Consider the following 19,370-nt stretch of genomic DNA (forward strand, 5'->3'; position numbering starts at 1 on the left):
GCAAACAGCAAGTGGAGTTGATACCTCTCCAGAACTTGAGTTCGGAAAACCAGAACATGGGGAACATGCAGACTCATCTTATAGACAGCTCATTTCTGAAGTGGTCGATTACTAGGGTTGGTGTAGGCCCTCATTACCCTATGACCAAGACTACCTCAGAAATTCTAGACAAGGGTCCACAAACTGATCCCATTTTGCCTTTTCATGTGGCACTGCAAAAAAGGGTGACTAGGAACTGGGAGACTACGTAATCTAATCCGGCAGTTGACAAGCACTTGACCAAAAAATACTGCCCCTCCAGTAGCGACCCAGACTACCTGTTGCAACACCCCACTTCGGAGAGTCTGGTGGTGCAGGTAGCGTACCTTACCATCCCTCCTGATGGGTGGATGGGCGAGGAAGGTATTTTCTGCAGGGAGCATGGCACTAAAATCTGCTAACTCTACTTGTGCCCTTGCAAAGTTTTGGTATACTCTATGGGACTGTATCTCCATGGCGGCAGAGCATATTCCCGAAGGGGATGAACGGGACGGCTTCTTAGCTATTGTTTAGGACTGCAAAGAAGCCATGTGTGAGTCCCTTCAATCAGGATTGGATTCTGCAGATAGCATCAGCAGATCCATGGCTACCAGCACCGTGATGCGCAGACTTGCGTGGTTGAGGAAGTCGGGTTTTGCACCTGATGTGCGATCTAGGCTTCTCAACATGCCTTTTGACGCGTCTCGTCTTTTGGCAACAAGGCTGACGAGAGCCTTGAGAAGTTGCAGACCTCAAAGGCGGCTGCCAAATCTTTAGGCACCGCTATTGGGCAACCTCAGCCTTTTTGTCCTAGTGGGCAACCTTGGAGGGGTAGATATTTTTACTACTACTCCTCATTTGGAAGGGCGAGAGGAGAGGCCAGAGAAGATTTTCTTGTGGTGGACAAGTTGGAGGTGCGAAGCCAGCTCAAGCAGCAGCCTCCTTAGCATCGGCTTCTGCAGCAACCACCACAAAACCACCCTGAGGTCTTGAGACACAGTTCACCAGTGGGGGCAGACTGTCTCAGCATCTAGAAGAATGGCGAGACATCAGATGTTTGGGCTCTGGAAACTGTAGCCCACGGTCACTGCCTTCTTTTATAAGAAAACCTCAGAACAATCCACCAGGGAACCACTCTTTGGCGATTCCGGATCCGCTCCTTGTGCTGGAAATTTTAACCCTGCTAGAGGAAGGTGCTGTAGAACCAGTACCTGTAGCGTAGAGGAACAAGGGTTGGTACTCCACATATTTTTTGATCCCCAAAAAGGACAGAGGACTGAGACCCATCTTGAACTTGAGATACTTGAACTAGTTCCTTAGGAAGGACAAGTTAAAGATGGTCACACTTTTTCAGATCCTTCAGGCCCTCCAGGACTGGTTGGTGTCATTGAACCTTCAGAATGTTAATTTTCATGTGCCAATCTATCTTTAGCACAGAAAATATCTGAGATTTGCAGTTGAGAGGTTCCCGTTATCAATTTTGAGTTCTGCCATTCGGGCTGACTGCTGCCCCAAGGGTTTTCATCGAACTGATGGCGGTAGTGGCAGCGAGTCTCAAGAGAGGGGGGGGATTAAAGGCTAACCCTACCTGGACGATTGGCTTATCAGCGTGCGTTCTCCCGAACAAGCCCTAGATCATCTCAAAGTGACCTGCCACTTTCTTCAGACTGGGCTTCTCCCTCAATTGTAAGAAGTCCCATATGACACCATCCCAAAAGCTCCAGTACATCGGAGCTGTGGTAGATTCATCCTTGGTAAAGAGCTCGCCACCTGAGGTGAGGGCGCAAGACATTCTTCAGATGGTGACCACATTTCAGCGTTCCCAGAGTCTTCCCAGAGCCCGCCTCAGAATGAGATCACGTCAGTGGGCTCTGAGAACACAATGGTCCCAATTCCCAGGAAAGATGTCGGACCGACTTCAGATTTCAACCAGAATCTCACAGGATCTTCTGTGCTGGCCTTGCGAGGAAAATATTCTGAAGGGAGAACCTTCTTTTTGGCAACCATGGCTGGAGATTACAGTAGTGACGGACACCTAAGGCACCAACAATCTGACAATCGGCAGTCGTTGGTCTCCATCGAGTCCAAACTACACATCAGTTGTTTGGAGCAGAGAGCGATCAGACTAGCGCTGAAGGCTTTTCTGCCCTCTGTACGGGGAAAGAATGTCCTGATAATGATGGACAACACAGTGGCCATGTACTACCTCAACAAGAGAGGTGTAGGGTCACTACCCCTGTGTAGAGTAGCAATGCAGCTCTGGTACTCGGCAATTCAAGAAGGAATCTCGCTATCAGCAGTTCACCTAACCGTGGAGGAGAACACCGCGGCGGACGGTCTGAGCAGGCAGAGCACTGTCTCCCACGAGTGGGAACTAGCTCAGGAAGTCCTTCAAGAGATCTTGACCCTTTGGGGAACCCCACAGGAAGATCTGTTCGCGCCCAAGATCAATCAGAAGTGCGATATATATTGCTCAAGGGAATTTCCCCCAAGATGAGCTCTAGGAGACGTGTTCGTAGTGGACTGGGAGTTTCTACTCCTGTACATGTTCCCTCCATTCCCCGTCATTCCTCATGTAATCAGGAGGTTGCGAAGGTTCAGGAAATGCATGATCCTAATTGACACCCTCCCTAGGGGTAGAGGCAAGCGTGACCTCACGCAGGAGAGAATCTCCCTCTGGGGACAAGTACTCCCAATCCAGTGAGAAACTCTCAAAGCCCAAGACCATCATACTTTTTTTTCTCTCAAGATCTTGTGAAGGAAGACTGGATGAAGAAGCCCAAGTTTTCTACTGTCAACAAAGTACACCTTTAAGGTCCCTAAGAGAAACTGGGACGAGGATCACTCGAGTCATAATGAATGAACAAGTAAAGGGGAAAACGGACTTGTGCAAATGCTCAGGGAAGCCAGAGCAGGACGTCCTAAAAATGAAAGACTGGGCCCTGTCAGTGAGGGAGGAGAGAATCGCAAAGCGCAGGGGAAGTGAAACCACGCTGCTGGCTAAAGTGGGATTCAAATGGGCAGAGACGGAGCGAGCCAAAGCAGGTTTCCAATGCGCTGCGCTGGGAAAGTGGGGTGTGGCCGCTGGAGAGACGCGGTGGAACCGTTGGTCCATCAACAACACCAAGACCACAGAAGTGAAGTGGAGCAAGAACGAAGCAAAGGAAGGAGTAGCCGAGTGACGAGCTGGTCGGATACCGGAGCGAAAAGCGATCCCGACATGAGAAAAAAGAATCGCCAGCCCTCGCAGGACCCCTTGCAAATCAGAGGTGAGGGGGAGGGGAGTTTAGGAGACCCGGGAGGGGAACGAGGGAGAATAATACACATTGTTGGGACACGCATACTCGTCTCGATCCACACCAAGCTTTAAAAATACCAAGAAGTAGTTGCAATCATTATTTGAACCTTGCTACTTGCCAGTCAAGATGCAATGGAGAAAGTACCAAGGAAGAATGATACAGGTTACTGGAACGTTCCTACTTGTCCCAGTCTAGAAGGAGGAATAAAAGAAAATGAAAGCATGTTGGAACTTGACAGTATTTCACAAGAGGAAAAGGCAAAAAACAAGAGACTGTTGCAAGAGTAAAAAAAGATATTGAAAGATCCTATGAGTGGCAAAGGACAACTTATGGAACAGAAGAGCAAGAGAGAAAGAAGAAGAGCTGAGTAGAGTGTTATCCTGAAAACCTGGGAGTCCAGTAGATGAACTGTATAGATCAATGAGTGGTGACAAGAAGATATCTACGTGTGCATAATTAAACTGAACTTGGGGAAGACCCAGACAACGGGAGATTAGTCCTTCTCCTGTACTTTAGTTGTTATTATAGTGGTAGAGTCAGGATAGTCTTTTTATTTTATTTTTTTTATTATTTTTTTTTTTTTTACAGCAGACTGAATCTTAGTTGGGACTTGCACTGACGTGCATCTTAGTTGGTTAGGTAGGGAACACCCATAGTTTTGGGAAAGATGGGAGAAAGATGGGAGTTTGCGCCTTTTTATTAAATAAAAACCTCTATAAATGCAAAGTCAGAATCTGTGTCCTCCTTCTGACCCACCACACTAGCCACTGCTCTATGGTTGTTTTCTTTGGAGCAGCTTGTGGAGGGAATCTTCACAGGTGGCCAGATGTCTCTTCATTTCATAATGCTTCACTGGTCAGAATATGCCTTTGATTTTGTTTTAGAAGGGTTCTATGTTCTTTTATCATCAGATATCATTACAAATGCCTTTTTAAACGTGTATGAAATTACAAAAAGGTCATCAATCTTTTTTAGGGAGTGTTCCTCCCTTCCCCCTAATCCCCATCTCCTCCACCTATTATTTTTTTAGTATTTACGAACCCTCCAGCCCCTTATATTCCCATTCCCACCTCCCAAAAATGTTCGATTACCTTTTTTGTAATTTCATACTTGTTTAAAAGGCAGTCGTAAAAATGACAGGCGATGAAACGACGTTATACCTTTTTTAGGAGAGTTGTATTCTCTATATTAAAAATGCGTTGTGTGGTCTCGCCCGGGGAAGAGAATTCAATGAAGATACCCATGATGGATAACTCTGAGTACAAGCAAATCACTTTCCCATCTTGACCAGCACAAGAATCCACACCTAGTCTATCAATGTCCTGCTCGGGTCTCAAAGTAAACACAAATGATGTTTACGTAGGCAATCTCCTCCAGAAAGTACTCATAATTCTGGTCTCATCTAGGCCTTTCAGGCTCTTCCTTCTACCTTTCCACAGCCCTTCTCTGGACCTTCCCACAAACTTTCTCTAGTTCTTCAGGCTTAACCAGACTTGCTCGTGCCCTAGACCTCTCCAGTGTCTTGGGTTCTTCTCGGCACTCAGCTTTATCATAGGTCAGGGTACGCACTTCTTCCTCCAGCGTTTGGGTTTGGGAGGGTGGCTTATTTTCCTCCCGCTAATATATGCAAAGACAGCCAATATTGTTTCCCCTCCGAATTTCCTGCCGAAGAGCAGCGTTCTCCGGGGTTCCACCTTTAGCCCCTGTGGTAGAACCGTGCTTTGGGCTCCATCTCCTTCACAAGTCATGTTGGTGTGGACTGGCAGAGTTTCTGCTAGGTAACCTCCTGAAGGTGGGCTACCTCCAGCACAGGTAATGGTTCCCCTCTTTCTCCAGAAAGTGGAGAATAGCATGTCTGCCGCATATTTGCTTGTGCTCTTTACTGGCCTTCTTTCGGTCCTATATATCCCTGGACCGAAGGGTGTATTTGGAAGCTGGACCACTTTCTGTGAAGCTGTCTCTGATCCTCTGAATGCCTCCCAAATTGGGTCCTTTGGCAGTTGTTGGTCTTCTTGTACTGGGTATGTGTTAAACTGTCTCTGTTGTTCTCCTCTGCCAGCTCCATGGCTTCTAATATGTGCCATGCTCTCAGTGCCATCTTGGATCTCCTAGTGACTGTCCCGTTGTGCTTTGCGACTACCTAGATTTGTGGTGCGCATTGCTGCGGTGCACCCGTCTGACTGTGCTTTGTGGGTCGGCTTGGGAGCTGCTGTCTCATCTGGTATGCAGGTGCATTGATTTTACTACTTGTGGTTGCGTTGCAACACAATTTCTTTTGCAGACGCTTATTGGGGTTTAATTTCTTACACAAGACTCTACAAACTACAAAGTAAAGATGTGTAGGACGTTGGTTCTGTGTGTGTGTGTGTCGGAAGTAACCGGAAATAACAATAGCGGGCATGTGGGTTTAGAAGAGATATGCAGAGGCAAGAGATCGATTATGGAAGAAATGTTGTTTGGTGTGGCAGAAACCCAGACGAAAGCAGCAAAAAGTGTGCAGTGAAAAAGGAGGGTCTACAACACCTGATATTTCACTCAAACTTTATTCAATTTTACTTCGACTGTCCAACAAAGTACAACAATTTGAAAAATCCTATCATGTTTGCAGTGATATAAAGCGGAATTACAACTACTAGCAATCCCTATGCGAGCATCCATTATCAATTGAGGCACTTGAGTGAGGGCATAGAGGGCTTTTAAGAAAGTTGTTTCTGCTCATCCAAACTAAATGTAAATGAGTGGGTTATTTATCCAGTGACACATGTCAGTTCAGGGCTGATTCTTGCTTAAATTAAGATGCAAAAAAGGCAACAAAATTGAAGTCACAAGTATGGTTTGGCTAAAACTAAGCCATTTAATACTTTATGCCTGACGAGATCTCAGAGTGATATTTGTTGAGCAGTAGCTACATCTACATCCAATCTGATCTTTTGGGTCAGTGACACTTGTCTTGTTTCTGTTTTCAGGTGGCCAGAGATCAGGCTGTGAAGGGCTGGAAGTTCCTGGAAGACTTGGGAGATGTTGGCATGGAATACGGCTCTGGATACCCAAATGGTAAGAATGTGCTGTGTGGGGCCCCTCCGAAGAGGTGTGTATCCTACATTAGCTGAAGAATGTGCCTAGTTATTGGTCTTTTCTCCCTAACTGCTGTTGCTACAGATATTGCCCTTTGACCCTCTCCCTCCTCACAGTAATCATGTACTCGGCTACAGGTCTGTGCTCAATTGAGCTGTTACTCTGGGCACAGTGGTAATTCCCTACATGTCTGGTCTGCACTGGTTGGCTACGCATGTTGATCTAGTACACCCTTTTTATATTTTTGGTCTAAGTGTTTCTTTGCACAAGGAGATTTAGTCTTACTCTCCCACAGTAGGGTCTGTGCTCAGTGATGTGAGCTCCCCCCCTGTAAACAGCCTGTGTGCGCGATCTGGATATCATGGCTTTTTGCCACAGTGTTGGCTGGAGTAGTTTGACCAAAAAGTAAATGTTATTCACCCAGTTACAAAAGATTTCTCTTTACAGCACTTTTCCTTCCATTTTTGTTGACCCCCAAGCTTTATGCTTTTATTTTTGATTCTGACCTGCTCTTTTGGCAGTGTAGTGAAGTTTAAGGCTTCACTGCAATGGCTTTTGCTCTTTTTGTCATGGGGAAACTGACATAGCTGGGAAACATTGTTTCCATTAGTCGTGTTACTTTGTTACTACTTTTAGTAACACTTGTTATCACTTTGGTAACTTGTCATCATTGTACAATACATCTTACAGTGTAGTACAACGGGGTACACTTTTTGCTCTGCCATAGACTAACACTATGAGGATTTTTGGTTACTCTAGGTGTGCCTAAGTGACACGCTGGTGACAGTTACCTTTTGCTATTATTTTGGTGTATTTCGTTTTAGCCTTACCACGTTTATCGCTTTTGGCTACAAACTGTGGCTAGTGGTCAAACCTGTCCATGCCACAAGGTTTTTCACTTGTCCTTTGGCCATCTTGTGTTTTTACCCTTCTTTCTGGCCTGAGAGGGCACGGAAATCCATATAGGGACTTCCAGTGCCCGGGAAAGCATAGGCCTTTGGTGGACAGGAAGGAGAACTATGGGTGTTTGCTGCCAGGAAGTGGGCTGGGACTGTCTGGTCCCCATCCACAAACTGGTTTTGAGTGGTATGCGTGTGTTTTGCCACCAGTGGTCCTGATGGGACCACTGCTGGGTGTGTGTGTGGGCCAGCTCTGCCATTGGCTAGTGAGAGTTTCAGCTCTTACCTGGCTTTTTGGATGAGAGGACCGCTGCACCCACTCGAGTCATCCTGTCCATCTGCCAGACCCACAAGGAGACCGGAGACCCGTTGGAAGAAGTCCTGGCGACTACCTTCTACTGTTGTCCTGGTAGAGCCCTGTTTTATGGAAGATTTTCAGCAGCTGCGACCCGTGGCATGGAGGAAACATCCATTCTCGACGTCCGCTCGGAGTCCAAGGAAGAAGAGCCTTCAGAAGTGACCCTGGACTGCCTAGTGGCTGACCAGCTCAGAGTTCGGGTTACCGTGCTACAGACATCACTGTTTGGGTTGGGGCCTGCAACTTGGGGTATCTTCCGCTTGTGCGATGAGACTTGCGTCTGTGAAATTTCGTGGTCCTAGCATCAAGGGGAACAGAGCTAGGAGGCAAAGTCTGACTGCGGCAAGTGAATCCCTTTGCATCGCCGTGCATCAGTGACCCTTGTCTGACTGCTTGCCTGCGACCAGTCCTGTCCTGAGAGGGGCTCTGCATCGAGTTCTTTTGAATTCAACTGGAAGACCTTTCACCAGCATTAGTTGCCAACCGGAGAACTGCTCGAACCTGCAACCCTTGGTTATCGAGGGCTGAGGGTGACAGCAGGAAAAGTGAGCTCGGACCCTCCTCAGCAGACCTGCCAAGGCCTATGAAGAATCGGAGTACGGGAGGGGGATGAGTTGTAGTGATACTTATCTGCACCTCTAATTAAAAGTTTTGATAACTTGTATACACTTTTGTATTAGTTTGGCTTTGCCACACACAAGCACTCTGAAAGTTGGGGACACGTTTGTTAGTTAATTAACTTGTCCCCTAAGACTTGGAACTGTTCATTGGACCCCAGAGACCCTAGCTTTAAGTTTTTCCAGCTTCACAAAACTGGATGGAACTTTTCAGAACCTTTGGACACAAGGCCTCATACATCTTAGGGATGGACTTCTGAAGCTAGGCTTCTATCTCTGTAGACCTGTAGTGCTTATACTAATCTGTACCTTCCTTTTTTCAGAAGTTTGATATGTATTTTGTCCTGCTCCAGTCATTGTGTTTATGTATATATTATTGCTGTTGTGTTCTAGTATTACCTGTTAGTGATTTTCACTGTGTTATATGGCTATAAGTTAAGAAGTATTTTTATACCTGATTGTCTATGTGCATTCCTTGACTGTTTCACTGTGTGCGCTCATCGTGGACTCCTTATCAAGCTCACCACCTATTGAGACTTTGCCTAGACCACTAGCCTTGCTATCTTGTACTGGTTTGGTTACAGCTCCCAGAGTTGTCCCTGTCACAATTCTAGGTTGCCCTTCTTTACATCTGTCCACCAGGACAGAGTATAGAAAATCAGTCCTAACACACCCTTACAGTATTATTTCTCTTTTAGCTTTTACTGTCCTACTTATGGAAGATGTCCCATTTTTTGGAAAAAAGGGGCTGGGAGGTCAGACTATTCATCTTTTATGACAAATTATAAAAATGATGACCATTGGAGTGAAGAAGGAATGCAATAAGGTAAAAAGGGACGATTGGGATTGGGATTGGGGTGTGATGAGCAGAGAAAGCACATGCATAAAAAGAATGAACAAAGGAAAATAAATGACTAGTGGAGGGAGAACAAAGAAAATTGTAAAATCAAAACGTTACTTCTTTAATAGGTGCTGAAACCTGCACACAAGTACTTATTCTGTGAGGGTCTAGGAGTAAGAGGCCGACGCGAGGGTGACATGATGATTGGCGTAGACTTTTATGAACAACAACAAATGGAGGGGGTGGCAGTTGAGGAATTCCTAACTAACCCCATCTACTAGCTAAAACTAGCTGATCAAACTGTCTGTGTCAGAATGCCAACAGTAAAGTTTGCAGTCCTGTGTCCAAACCCTAACCTATCCCTCACAAGCTAAACTTAATTTAATGTGACAAGGGATATGTCTTTTGACTGCCGATCTGCAACCACGCTTTGCAGTTCAAAACAAAAGTTCCAAAAGGTGTAGAAAAGCAAACAAAAGTTCCCGGAGACTCGAGGGATTCTTTCCCCAGTGTCTTTTTTGCTTATTCCAAAGTGATTTTCTGTCTCCAATATTTGTTTGGCAGAACTGCCTTCCAGGCCCTGCAACAAGGAAGAATGGCCTGGTTACCTTTTCCAAGCTGCCCTGAGGATCCCAGGCCTTTTTTGAGCAGACCCGGCTCCGAGGGTACTGCAGCGAGGAAGAACAGCCTGGCTCTCTTTCCCAGACTGTGCTGAAGGTCCCTGACCCTAATTTTCTCAATACCCTCTTCTTGGTCTGCTCTCCTGCCAAGTGGGCGTATTCAACGATCTTGTTCCCACTGTCCTTCTCTCTGGTTTCACTTCTACCCACAGCCTTAGTTTACTCTCCAGCCAAGGTCTCTTTAGTGGCGCTTGTGCACATAAGCTTTGTATTTCTCTTTGTCACTGGTTGGGGTGCACCTCTCAAGCGTGCGTTCCACTCCCCCTTTGCTTGCTCAAACTCACTGTTCTCTTTATCTGATGTTTCTTTTTTTAAGTTTGTTAAAATGCAGATGTTTTTCTCCAAGTTCAAATCCAGCTCCCCCGCTAGTCTGCTTGGCTTGCAGTCTCTTGTCTTTTTCCTCAGAAATGGTAAGACGAATACCCTTTCCACGTGGAAGTGAGATCCATGGTTTGTTATCTTTGGCAATTACAAAAATTTTCAAAAGCCTGGTGGCAAAGGTATTGCCATTGGCATCCTTTACGTGAACAATGTCAAATGATCAAGGATGCCTCTTCCTGTTCATGATTATACCAATTCCATCCAAGTTAGCACCACCAATCGCCATACACAGGTTTCCTGTGTCACACTTGATTAAGTCTTTAATTTTGCCAGTCTCCGGATCGATATCGACTGTTTCTGATGCTTGTTAATCTGCTTAGAATCACATGCTGTGCATACGGTCTGACATCCAGTGGTAACCGCAGAGTATTGCATTTTGTCTTTCGGGGACCGAAAGGGGACGTCGGCATAGGCGTGTCTGTAAAACTATCCCTATTGTGACGTGTGTAGTACCCAAAATCCCTCACGCGCCGAGGTCCCTCAGATTGTTTTTTTCCGCCCAGATAACTGGTCACCCTCTAGCGGAGCTCTTACTAGATACATTGTTATCTTACCGAATTGTCGGTTTATTCTCACTTCGCCATAAGGAATCGTCTACGGCTGTGGATTTCGGCGCCTAAGGTCCGGCGGCCGGATTTTTCCACGTGGTTGGGCCCTCTGGCCGACCTTTACAGGAGGGTGAGTGGGGTCGGGGTGGCCATATTGTTTAGTATGTCTTTTCTCCTTTCCCCTCTTTTCCCTTTGTCTGGTCATCCTTCCCTTTTGCTATGGAAAGGACTCCTATTAGATTCTGCCCTAAGTGTAGGGTCAGATATCCTTGGAAGGACCAACACAGAACGTGTAACGCCTGTCTCCCCCTAGAGCACGACGAGAAGCGATGTGCGGCGTGCAAACTCCTTCGGCCCAAAACCATTAAGGAGCGCCGTGCAAAGCGGTGGGCCGCGCTCGGCATGTCACTTGTGGAGCCTCCCTCCCCCACCGCCACGCCAGCCGAAAGTGACGGGGGTACTTCGGATGACCAAACGTCCAACGCGGATGTTATAGACCTTAAGGTGGACATTTCTAGGTCCACCACGCCCGTCCCCAACCCTTCCAGGCTCGACTCTGGTCTTGCTACAGGGACTACACCCGGCGACAGGGGCGTACAAGCGCATCGCACTAAGCACACAGCCCCTATGCCAATTTCGACACCCTCGTAGAAAAAGGCAAAAGCGCCTACGGGGCCGCTGAAAACTTCGCTGGTTCCCTTGGATCGTTCAGATCCAAAGCCTTCCCCGCATCTGCAGCAGCGTATTGCGACTGGGCAATCAAAACAAACCAAAGGCGCTACTCCTAAATCTATACGCGTCGAAGTTCGGGAGCCCGGCGCTTCGACGATTTCCAAAGCATCAGTAGGCCCGAAAACTACGAGTAGGCCTCTACCCGGAAAACGGATCACTAGACCTCCTGGTGCCGCGGACGGTATTTCTACTGCCGACAAATCATCGGAGCCTTTGTCTCACGAGGATTCGGTGACTATCCAAAGTAGCATCGGAAGAATCGCAGCGGCGGTGGGCCTTATTCCGGTTACGCTTAAAGTGATGGGCCAAGCTGCGGGAAAGATTTTGGCGGATTTGGTGCCCGATTCCGATGACACTTGCGTAGATAGCCAAGAGCCTCTCTCCGACACCCTGAGAGGTTCCTTACGACACCACAGTGCGGAGAACGTCGTTTCTCCTCGTGTAGGCCCGTTTGGGTCCTCTAAATGGACTACAGAAAAGTTTGAGGGTTATATGGATCGGCTGGAGCAGATTATGGGTTCTTCAGATCAGCCTCCCCCGCAAAGGGCTCGGGTAGACCCTAACCCCCAAATTCAAGAAGTCCAGTCTCATGTTTTCCAACAAGAAGACGTGGTCCATATGGACACACATAGAGACATCTATAATGAAGAAGAAGCTTCTTTTCTCAAAAATTATGAGGAAGTTCAACAGGATATGACGGACTACTCGGAGGAAACCCAGCAGGAAGGTCAAGACCCTTGGACACAGCAAGATCAGGACACTGATATTTTGTGCCTGGACTCTCCTCCGTCCACCCCAGCTCGCCAGGCCTCCCCAGTGGATGACCAAATGGCTTTCAACTCCATGTTGAAAAAAGCAGCTGAATACTTCAAAATTGCCACTCAAGAGGTGGTACCTGAGCAGGATTTTGTGGAGGACATTATTAAGGAAAAGCCTCCGGACGGGTAGCTCCCTCATTGGTCACACCGGCTCAGACACGGGCTGTGAACCCGAGAGTCGAAAAATTATTTCGGCCTTCTCCCTCCGACCCTCTACATACAAAAGGGCACGCCATCCCAGACTCACTGGTAGTGACTACCACTCGAATGAGGGCAGGGGTACCCCTTGCCACGGGAGAATCACCACCGGACAAGGAGTCTAAAAGGTTGTATGCAAACGTGTCACATCAGCAGCTGCATACACCATTCGGGTTGCTAATAATACTATGCTATTAGCAAACTATGCTGAGGCCCAATGGAACTTGCTCCAAGAAGGCCTTCAGGAGGTTCCTGAAACCACCAGGACAAAGCTTCTCGCCATTGTTGCGGAGGGAAAACTTGTTAACCAGAATGTGGTGAAGAACACCCTGGACACTGCAGAAACAGCAGGCAGGTCTCTTGCACAGGGGACTCTTCTGAAAAGACACGCATGGCTGCGTACATCTGGATTTAGACCTGAGACTCAGGCCTCCCTCATTAATAAACCCATTGAGGAGACTAACCTCTTCTGGAAAGCAGTGGATGAAGCGTTGGAGACAGCCAAGCAGGACCATGAGACTATAAGGTCTCTGCACCAAATTACACAGAAACCCTCATCCCAGAGGGGTAATAACTCTCGGCAATCCTTTCGAGGACAAGCCCGTGCTGGTCAAAACAACTACGGCACGGGTAACTTCAACACAAATCAAACATCTAGAAGCCCCACTTACTACCCCTCAAGGGGTCAGAAACGCAGCAAAGGTAGAGGCGGAGGCCCCAACCCCAGAGGAGCCACAGCCTCTGGTCAGAAATGAACACCAAGTCCAGGTCCCCTCCCATGTCTCCCCGGTCGGGGGGCGATTAACATCTTTCCTCATGGCATGGGAGGGGGTAACTTCCGACCAGTGGGTTTTAAAGACGGTCGCCCACGGTTATTGCGTGGAATTCGCCCAACCTCCACAGTTCAGACCGCCGTGCTCACAGCGCCTTTCACCGCACCATCTGGAGATCCTGATCCAAGAGGTGGAAGCACTGCTGGGAAAGGACTCCATAGAAGCCGTCCCTAGTCTTCAGGTAAACAAGGGTATTTATTCAGTGTACTTCCTTGTACCCAAAAAGGATCTCACCATGCGTCCTGTTTTAGATCTGCGCCCAGTGAACAAGTTTGTAAAACCCCAGAAGTTTCACATGGTAACACTGCAAGAGGTGATCCCATTGCTGAAACAGGTGAGACTTCATGACAACATTGGACATGAAAGATGCATACTTTCATATTTCAATGTTGCCAGTGCACAGAAAATACCTAAGATTCATGATACAGGACAAACACTACCAATTCAAAGTACTCCCCTTCGGCATCGCCACGGCGCCAAGGGTGTTTACCAAAGTCCTGGCAGTGGCAGCAGCAAACCTGCGCAGACTATCAGTCCCAATTTACCCTTCCCTCGACGACTGGCTCATTACGGGGGACTCGTTCGATGCTTGTTTTTCGAACACCCAAAAAACAGTAGATCTCCTCTTCAGTCTGGGCTTTTCAATCAACGAAAAGAAATCCAGCTTAGTCCCCAGCCAAGTCAATTTCTGGGAGCACTAATTCGGAAGGAAGACGGTCTTGTCTTTCCACCCAGCGAGAGGGTTCAGAACATGCTCTCTCAGATTTCTCAATATGTAGCCAGTCGGGTGGTGATGGTACGCAAAGCCATGCGTTTGCTAGGGATGATGGCGTCCTGTATATACTTGGTTCCCCACGAGCGGCTGCGCATGCGTCCCATGCAAGAGTGGCTCAACAGCCAGTGATGTCAGGCCAGCGGACAATGGGAAGATTTGGTGGTTGTCTCGCCAGCCCTTGTTATATCTCTGCAGTGGTGGTCAAGAGAGAACCTCTTGAAGGGGAAGACCTTCACCACCCCTGCAGTGGAAGCCACTCACGACAGACGCATCTCACGGGGTGGGGGGGTCACCTGCTTCAGCAGACAGCTAGAGTGTGGTCCCCTCAAGGAGTGTCCAACCATATAAACTTACTGGAGCTACTAGCAGTGTTCAAAGCATTGAAAGCCTTTCAGGTGCAACTGCAAGGGAAGACAGTGCTGATCCTAACCGACAGAACTACAGCAATGTATTACCTGAACAAACAGGGGGGCACTCACTCTACAGAGCTATCCAAACTGTCCCAAAGCATTTGGATATTGGCTCTCAAACACAAGATGTTTTTGTTGTCCCAACGTGTTCCAGGGGAACTCGATCGTCTGGCAGACGTACTCGGCAGAGATTTTCCTCTGCCAGAAGAATACGAATGGCGACTGCACGAAGACCTTGTGTCCTTCGCAGAATGGGGTTTCCCAGAGATCGACCTGTTCGCTACTCAGGAGAACGCCCAATGCTAAGACTACGCATCCAGGTACCCCCAGAACCGATCCAAGGGGAACGGTCTCTGAATAACTTGGTTGGGGAAATTTGTCTAAGCTCCCCTCCCCCCCGACTCCCCTTCTCAACAAGATAGTGCACAAGATGCACCAGGAACTAGTTACCATGATACTGGTGGCCCCTATATGGGCCCGCCAACCCTGGTTCGCTCACCTGATGGAAATGTCCCTCTCCCCACCAGTCAAGCTGCCCTGCCCGTACAACATGTCTCAGGACAGGGGGGAGGCCCTACACACTTGCCCACAAACTCTGAACTTAGCAGCCTGGCAACTGAGGTCATAGAGTTTGGACACCTGCAACTCCCTCAGAGATGCATGGGCATACTCAGGGAAGCGAGGAAACCTAATACACGTTATTGCTATGCCAGAAAATGGAAACATTTTGTCATCTGGTGCAATTCCAAGGGCGTCAACCCCATCGATTGCTCTCACCCTCACACATTGTGTTGTATCTAACCCACCTGTTGGACTCTGGGTTAGTCTTCAATTCCCTAAAGGTTCATCTGGCTGCTCTGTCAGCCTACACCACATCGCAGCAAAAGGTACCGTGGTGGAAGATACCAGTGAATAAAGCCTTCATGGAAGGGGTTAAAAGGATTTATCCTCCCGTCTCTCACCCAGCCCCTGGATGGGATCTGAATGTGGTTTTAACCAGGCTCCTGGGTGCTCCATTCGAGCCTATGCATAAAGCAAGTCTGAAAGACCTAACAAGACAGCCTTCCTAGTAGTTATCACTTCTATCAGAAGGGTTGGCGAACTACAGGCTCTTTCTGTTTTAGACCCCTTTGTGACCGTCCACAAAGATAAGGTAGTTTTGCGCACACATCCCAGGTTTGCGCCTAAATTCATTTCGAATGTGAACCAGTCAATCGAACTACCCGCTTTCTTCCAGAACCCTACTAACGTGGCCAAAAGGAGCCTTCACACACTAGACGTGCGCAGGGCAGTGATGTTTTCTCTGGAAAGAACTAAACCACGAAGGAAGACTAAACAATTCTTCATTTCAGTGGCAGCTGGTAGAGAAGGGGATCCTGTCTCTAAATCAGCTATCTCAAGGTGGATTGTCAAATGCATCACACTATGTTACACTCTTGCTAAGAGAGAACTGCCCTTCAAGCCTAGAGCACACTCTACTCGAGGCACTGGGGCATCTATAGCATTCATTGCAAATGTTCCTCTTGAGTCCATTTGCAAAGCGGCAACCTGGAGTTCTGTACACACCTTTACAAAACACTATTGCCCAAGATGTCGCTGACGGACACGCACGACGCTAGCCTGTGATGCCTCGGGTAGGACCACGATACGGATGACTGTCGACTGCCAATCGCTCACATCGAAGGTTTTGCGGGGGCATAAAAAGCTGCTGACGGTCGACAAGGTGGCCAAGCCCTGGAAGTCGCGTTCAACTGGTCTTTCGACGGATGATTCGAGGGGCGACTCTATGCATAGTCGTCGTGAGTCCGGGGGTTCTCGGTCTGGGAGTCGGTCCCGCCATTCCTCTGCCTCTTCGAGGCACTCCAGGAAGCGCCGTCACAGGTCGCCTTCTCCGTCCTCGTCCGAGGACTCCGCCCGTCGGCGGGTTGCTTGTCCCAACACGCATTCCACTCCTGAGTAATGGGATTCCTTCCGAAAGGAGATGTTGGCGATTTTCCAATCGCAGGGTCCTGGTCCGTCCGCGCCAAGACACCGGCCGTGACTGTTCTAGAGACGCTGCTCGTACGGCTTTGGGCTCGATTGGTCGTCGCGACCACCGGGCGCCTTCGAGGTCCCGGTCGGACAAGGATGGTCGCTCTAGACATGCCCGTTCCAGGTCCCGGTCCTCGATGCCCTCGACACTGCGAGAACCTGTGATGTCTTCAAAGAAGACATTGGCGCCGAGGTAGTCGACGGACTCTCTCGAGGCTCTGCCTCCGAGGAAGTCGTCGACACCATCAGCGCCCAGGCTGTCGAGAGACCCGCTCGGGGCTCCGCCCTCGAGACCCGTGTCGAAGCCGTCGAAACTGTCGGCGCCGCACTCTACGTCGACGCCGATTCCATCGATGCCCTCGACGCCTTTCGAGGTGGCTTTGTCGGAGGTTCCCCGTGGCACGGTGGAACCCCCCCAGAAAGGCTCTGGCCAAGGCTAAACATGTCTTTGTTCCTTTTTCTGTACCCTCCTTCCAGCCTCTGGATTATATTTCTGAGGTGGATGAGGGGTCTGAGGAAGGTGAGGTTCCTGCAGAGGTTCCTGATGGCCTCCTTTCTGGTCATAGCCAACTTGAGGACCTGCGTCACTCGTTGCACGACGCCAGTGGTCTAGACACCTCTCCGGAGGCGGAGTTTGGTAGGCCTGAGCCTGGCACGCATGCTGAGTCCTCATACCGGCACCTGATGTCGAGGGTCACGGATTACCTTCGGGTGGTCTGCCCTCCCTGGGGATTTTCAGCAGGATGACCTGACTGATATCCTCGACCAAGGTCCACCAACTGACCCAGTGCTGGCATTCCATATGGCCTTGCAGAGAAGGGTGGCTGCGGCTTGGACTTCTCCGGAGAGTCTCCCGGCAGTGAGCAAGTCCTTGTCGAAGAAATATCGCCCAGCCAGTGTCGACGCCTGCTACTTGACCACGCACCCTACTCCAGAGAGTTTGGTGGTGCAGGCAGCTACGGCCCCCGCAAAGCAGGCGTCGTAGCCTACCATCCCTCCTGATGGGGACGACAAACGTTTTGACGGCTGGGCGAAGGTGTTTTCTTCTGGGGGTATGGGGCTTCAGGCTGCCAACTCAGTTTGTGCCTTGTCTCGTTTCACGCACACTCTGTGGAACTGTATCTCCTTAGCGGCTGATCATATTCCCGACGGGGTGGAACGGGATGGTTTTCTTGCTCTCGTGCAGGATGGCAAGGATGCCATGTGTGAATCCGTTGGACATGGTTGATTGTGTCAGCCGATCCATGGCGGCGAGCACTGTAATACACAGGTTTGAGTGGTTGCTGAAGTCGGGGTTTTCTCCTGATGTGCAAACCCGGCTCCTCAACATGCCCTTTGATGGTGAACATCTTTTTGGCAGCAAGGCTGACGAGAGCCTTGAGAGGTTGCAGACCTCCAACGCTGCAGCGAAGTCGTTGAGCACTGCAGTTCGCCAACCTCTGCCTTTTCATCCTAGGGGACAGCAATGGAGGGGAGGTTCATTTCGATATTACTCCTCCTTTAGTCAATCGAGAGTAGCTGCAAGTCAAAGGGGCCACCGTAGGAATGCCAGAGGTGGAAAACAGGGTACTTGAGGTGCCAAGGCCGCAGCCGCTTCAGCTCAGTCATGAGGCCATGTCCCATGGTTCGCCGGTTGGGGGAAGGCTGGCGCAGCATCTTGTAGAGTGGCGTGCCATTACCTCAGATGTGTGGGTTCTGGAGATCATAGCCCACAGCTACTGTCTTCCTTTCCGGCAGAGGCCTCACGACAATCCACCAGGAATCTCTCTTTGAAGAGTCTGGATCTGCTCCTTGCGCAGTAAATACAATCCCTGCTGGAGAAAGGCGCCATAGAACTGGTGCCTGTAGCGGAGAGGAACAAGGGATGGTATTCCCCTTATTTTTTTATTTCGAAGAAAGACTGGGGATTGAGACCCATCATGGACTTGCGCGGTTTGAACAAGCTCCTCGGGAAGGACAAGTTCAAGATGGTTACTCTTTCTCAAGTCCTCCAGGCCCTTCAAGTTCAGGACTGGTTGGTGTCTCTCGACCTCAAGGATGCTTATTTTCATGTGCCTATCCATCCCAAGCACAAGAAGTACCTGGGGTTTGCTGTTGGCGACTCGTACTTTCAGTTTCGGGTCCTGCCGTTCGGATTGACCTCTGCCCGAGGGTCTTCACCAAGCTCGTGGTGGTGGCAGCGTATCTCAGGAAAAGGGGGATTCACGTCTACCCCTACCTGGACGATTGGTTGATTAGGGCGTGCTTTCCCGAGCAAGTCCTGGATCATCTGTCCGTCACCTGCTACTCCCTTCACAAGCTGGGCTTCTCCCTCAACTTAAAGAAGTCCCACTTGACGCCAACTCAGCGGCTCCAGTACATCGGAGCAGTGCTCGACACGTCCCTGGGGCAGTGTCTTCCTCCCCAGGTGAGGGCTCCTCCCATTCAGCAGATAGTGCACAAGTTTCAACATCCCCAGAGTCTCCCAGCGTTCGAGTTCTTGAGGATGCTCGGCCTCATGGCATCCTGCATTCTTCTGGTGCCAGAGGCCAGGTTGCGGATGAGATCTCTGCAATGGGCTCTCAGGATGCAGTGGTCACAGTTCTCCGGCAGGATGTCAGATCCCGTTCAGGTGCCGCCCTCGGTCGCCCAGGACCTTCTCTGGTGGGCCATCGAAGGCAATCTGATGAGGGGGGGGCTCCATTTTGGCTACCCTGGCCGGAGGTGACGATCGTATCCCTCACGGGATGGGGAGCTCATGCCAACGAGTTGACAGTCAACGGTCGTTGGTCTCCGTCGGAGTCCAGACTCCATATCAATCTGTTGGAGCTGAGGGCCCCCAGGCTTGCCCTGAAGGCTTTTCTGCCGACTGTGCGAG

At 49.3% G+C, this 19,370-nt stretch overlaps 1 protein-coding gene across 2 annotated transcripts in view; it reads left to right on the forward strand.

The window, feature by feature from the left end:
• RNASEH2A (ribonuclease H2 subunit A) overlaps nucleotides 1-19,370 on the forward strand; it is a 222,502-nt gene that overhangs the window by 72,289 nt on the left and 130,843 nt on the right. For both annotated transcript variants that reach the window (XM_069604132.1, XM_069604130.1), the window contains exon 6: nucleotides 6,284-6,371. In XM_069604132.1, the coding sequence (XP_069460233.1) occupies nucleotides 6,284-6,371 (88 nt within the window). The remainder of the gene's footprint in view (nucleotides 1-6,283; nucleotides 6,372-19,370) is intronic.

This window comes from Ambystoma mexicanum, chromosome 3q (genome assembly GCF_040938575.1).
Source record: "Ambystoma mexicanum isolate Mex_15411 chromosome 3q, UKY_AmexF1_1, whole genome shotgun sequence".
Classification (NCBI taxonomy): Eukaryota; Metazoa; Chordata; class Amphibia; order Caudata; family Ambystomatidae; genus Ambystoma; species Ambystoma mexicanum.